Consider the following 4593-nt stretch of genomic DNA (forward strand, 5'->3'; position numbering starts at 1 on the left):
TGAGGCAGCTGCAGTGATCTGAAGCCGCACTTTTAGAACCTTTTTAGATCGACTTCTAATTTATTAATGTGTTAATATTATTTTTAATTATTTTGAAACTTTTTAAAATATATTTAAAATTTAGGCATTTTATTACTAACCGTTTGTTGTTGTTTGTTATGTAGTTGTAGCCAATGATAGTCGCACCAGAGCCGTAGCCAGCCAAGGGAAGGTCGCAATGTTGTTATTGTTGGGTGGTTGAACGCGCATAAGTCGGTTTTATAATTTGGTAACGGTGCTGTGTTTGTGTCGCGAATATAAACCAGCAGTCGTAAAGCGTCGCTTCCTTTGTGCACTGAGAAAAAACATGGGCAAAGTCAGACGGAGCAAGAAGCCGCCTCCGGAGGGCTGGGAGCTGATTGAGCCGACGCTGGATGAACTGGAGCAGAAAATGCGTGAATGTAAGTGAACGAAATCTTTCCCATGTCATCTAATTTAATTGTGCAGAAGAAAAAAGAGCAGCTTGGACGTAAAACTAGATGGTAGTCTCCGTTTCTCAAGCTTATAACAACCACAGGATTAATATTTAGCGAGCACGCCACAAGACGATGAAGCTGCGTTTTTGCTATCAGCGAGTGCAGCACTACATGAAGTCAGAAACTACTGTGTCCTGAGTGTTTCTAGTTCAGAGAGCAGCAAATGTATATCACTTTATGTCTTCTCACAAATACTGAGTGTTTGCATAGTGGCGTCTTCCGCGCAGCAAAGAGTAACATAATAATAATAATTGGTTTTTGGTGGAATGGAAATGGCGCAGTATCTGTCTCATATATCGTTGGACACCTGAACCGCGCCGTAAGGGAAGGGATAAAGGAGGGAGTGAAAGAAGATAGGAACGAATAGGTGCCGTAGTGGAGGGCTCCGGCATAATTTCGACCACCTGGGGATCTTTAACGTGCACTGACATCGCACAGCACACGGGCGCCTTAGCGTTTTTCCTCCATAAAAACGCAGCCGCCGCGGTCGGGTTCGAACCCGGGAACTCCGGATCAGTAGTCGAGCGCCCTAACCACTGAGCCACCGCGGCGGGGCAAGAGTAACATGCCGTGCAGCTTTTGGTGACCTTGTTGAATGCAAAAAAAAAAAAGACAATGCTCAGGCTGTAAATGTGCCGATGCCTGTTGACTACGGTTTTGTTGCTGTAGACTGTGTGTGTGTGTTCACTTATGATGAAACACGCCTTGCTTGCAGGTGAGACTGAGTCGCATGAAGGCAAGCGGAAAGTGGAGTCTCTCTGGCCCATCTTCAAGATCCACCACCAGAAGTCCAGATACGTCTTCGATCTGTTCCACAAGCGGAAGGCCATCAGCAAAGGTGCGCTGAAATTGTTGCCCAGCATTCTGGGGGAGGCCGCAAAGCACACCGACTATTGCTTTGCTAATAATCGACTGTCCTTTTTATTTCTGTGCTGAATAATTGCTACCCCTGACTATAGAATACTAGTTTAGACCTGTTGAGGCTTGTGAAAACACTCAGGCCTCTTTGCAAATCAATTTTTTACACTGCCATTTATGTCATGAGAACACTGCTATTGGAGCTTCACTCGTAAATGAGATTCTGGCCCATTTTATTCATTGCAGGGGATGTTTTGAGTAGAAAGTGTTTGAAGTGCGTCACACCCTCAGCAACGCAGCAGTATTGCTGTTCCTTGTCCACTTACTTTGTTGGACACGTAACCAGCAGTGAAAGCTAACATAAGTTCTTCTCCCAGGTATACTGCTCCCGTGCAGGGCAAAGGTGCTCGAAACGCTAATTTGCTAGGCCAATTTGTGATCCATATGTAGCATGTAAGAAAGCATGGAACAGAGCGTTAGGGACAAAAGAGGAGAAAATGTGAGAACAAGTCCCCCGGAACAGTGAACCACTGCACATGTGTCAAGTACAATAGGAAACTAACAAAGAAAGAGGCCCAAATCACATTATCATGGCATGAGCAGAAGCCTGAGTCACGACTAAAAACTCCAAAAGAGTTTTTTGTCAAAAAGTAAACGCACTTCACCTACCTACTAGGATAACATTTCCACTTTCTAGTGTGGGAACACAAATTTTTGCTTATGCCATGCTGTGGCACTATTTACCTTGTAGAAATACCCAGATATAACTATGACTAGAATAGAAGAAAATACTAATTGCATACATGTACTTTCAGACTTTTCACTTATCCGGGTGACTTATTCCAAAGTTGTTTTGCACAGTGTTTTCATTGTGTGTGACCACGTTGTTTGCACATGTGAACTTTTGTGAACTTAGCTCCTGGCAAGTTGATGACAGCAGCAGGCGTGCATTCTTAAGTGGTACAGTGTACAGATAGTCTCTTGTATTGCTAATACTCTTACACGGCTGTCAGTATTAGCATCTTAGGGAGCAGCATAGCAGATGACGCTCACACCGGAGAAGACTTCGCGCACTTGCTCGAACATTTAAAAATTTTCCCATTTTCTCCGTTATAAGCTGCTTAAATGCTGCGCTATCGACAGTCGTGTGATGTTATTGAAAATCCAGGAGGCTGTACAGTCCCAGCAAGAGAGGTTTAAGAAAAATGCGTGCAGTGAGAGTGTGAGCGCTGCTGTTGGTGCAGAGCTGTACGAGTACTGCATCCGGGAGGGCCTGGCCGACCGCAACCTGATGGCCAAGTGGAAGAAGCAGGGCTACGAGAACCTGTGCTGCCTGCGTTGCATCCAGACGAGGGACACCAACTTCGGCACCAACTGCATCTGCCGGGTTCCCAAGGCTAAGCTCGAAGAGGTCAGTCTTCTACACTGCATGCTCCTCACTTTGTAGAAGGTTTTTCTGGTTATATCGAAGCTTCTAATACCTTCGTTGCAAAAAATGCTGCTTGAATGAATGAGCTTAGCACTTAAAGCTTGATGAGGCTACGCAAGCTGAAATTGAGGCAATTCTCAAGCACGATCGAAGGCTGCCGTAAATTCTAAACTGAATACAAAGCTACCAGTATGGCGCAGATATTAGGCTGTCGCACAAACCACGCATCACTCATGCTGTGTCTAAACCAGTGATTATGCCTTGGCTGCCGCTAGTCTTTCTGCAGTTTCTGAAGAATAGATTTGGGTTTGTTAGTGTTCTGTAAATCAGACATAGAAACTAGTACAATGTCAGTGAACAAAATTTTCTTGTCCTCTTTGCTTCGCATGCGATAAAACATTTCTGACCCATTGATTCTGTAGTTACAACATTTAAGGACATGACATGTACTGTTGTTCAAAATGCTAACAAAAGTTACCCACCAGTGAATGGCAGTTGTCTGTGCCAAGGACGTTTCACCGGAGTAAGTGGCGAGGTGTACAGCATCTGCATTGCAATGTGCTGTTGCTGACATTTTAGAGTGATCTTTCTAAAGAGCTGTATCTTGCACTGTTGTAGTGCACATGAAATTTCACTTGGTACCGCCGGCGGCAGATGTGCTGCTGAGGAGGGTAGGTGTTGTGCAAACCTTTGTATTGTGCCTCTAGTGTAATAAGTCGCATGTGTTTGTTTTTTGTGTGCAGGGCAAGATAGTGGAGTGCGTCCACTGTGGCTGCAGAGGGTGTTCAGGATGAAGATTGCGAGTACCACATAAAACTGACTAACAAAACTGACAAGTACCACATAAAGCGCGTTTATCGTATTCCTCATCAGGATGATTCCACAATAAAAGTGGAGTGGCACACTTTGCAGTGGTGGCTGGTGCGAAGTTGCTGGCTACCCAACCACAGAACTTACTGCAAGCTGAATTTAACTCTGTGCATCTGTACTGCATTGTCCGCACCCAACTGCTTACTGTCACTATTATCGTGACGTCATGGCAAATGATTGTCTTTGACATTTCTCCAGTAAGCTAACTGGTCCGAACTTGGCTCAGTACTTCCAGCTGAAAAGTCCCTGCACCAATTTTTTTTTGGGGGGACCCAGTTAATATTTTCCTTGAAATGGCTCCTTAATCTGTTGTTAACATTCCTGCACATGGTGTCACTTAAATAAGGTAAAAATAAATGTTGTAACTAAAATTATAATGAAATGATGACATTCCGCTTGGCCAGTGGCAGCTAACCAAATGGTACAGTGTCTTCCTTGTGTGCACCAAAAGGTTGCATGTCATGGCGGCCTCTTGGGAGGCGTGGTTTTTGGTGGCATCATTCCGATGCTTGGGGGAGCAGTTGCTGTCAATGTGTCAGCTGTGAACGTGAGGGACGTTCCCCATTTTCTGCTCATTGTCCTTTGGGTGCAGGTAGGTTTGGAAAGGCTTCTTCTCTGCCCTCCCTCTTATCTTACCTTTTGCACATGTCGTCGATCAGCCGATTTTCTTAGTTGTGTTTATGTTATCTGCAAGCTAGCACGGAAGCACTTAATGTGGAATGAAACTGGAATCGGAATGGAAAAACGGCACTTGTAGCACAATTTGTGGTCCTTTCTGTTTGTGTTTTTGGTGTCAAGTTCGTTGTCCAGTCGAGGCACATTGAAGCATTGTTTCTCGGGCATGCAATCAGTCACCACTAAAAGTCAGAGTGCAACGAGTGCAGTTTTTACCCATACCTTGGATTGAAACTTGCCTATGAG

The 4593-nt window shown here is 44.7% G+C and overlaps 1 protein-coding gene across 1 annotated transcript; it reads left to right on the forward strand.

The window, feature by feature from the left end:
- The first annotated feature begins 191 nt into the window (after window positions 1–191).
- l(1)10Bb (BUD31-like protein) lies at window positions 192–3754 on the forward strand. The gene is made up of 4 exons (XM_077634411.1): window positions 192–440; window positions 1231–1353; window positions 2618–2784; window positions 3546–3754. Exons 1-4 carry the CDS (start codon window positions 347–349, stop codon window positions 3594–3596), a joined length of 435 nt encoding a protein of 144 aa, XP_077490537.1. The 5' UTR covers window positions 192–346; the 3' UTR covers window positions 3597–3754.
- Window positions 3755–4593: the final 839 nt, after the last annotated feature.

This window comes from Amblyomma americanum, chromosome 8, assembly GCF_052857255.1.
Source record: "Amblyomma americanum isolate KBUSLIRL-KWMA chromosome 8, ASM5285725v1, whole genome shotgun sequence".
NCBI classification, from domain to species: domain Eukaryota; kingdom Metazoa; phylum Arthropoda; class Arachnida; order Ixodida; family Ixodidae; genus Amblyomma; species Amblyomma americanum.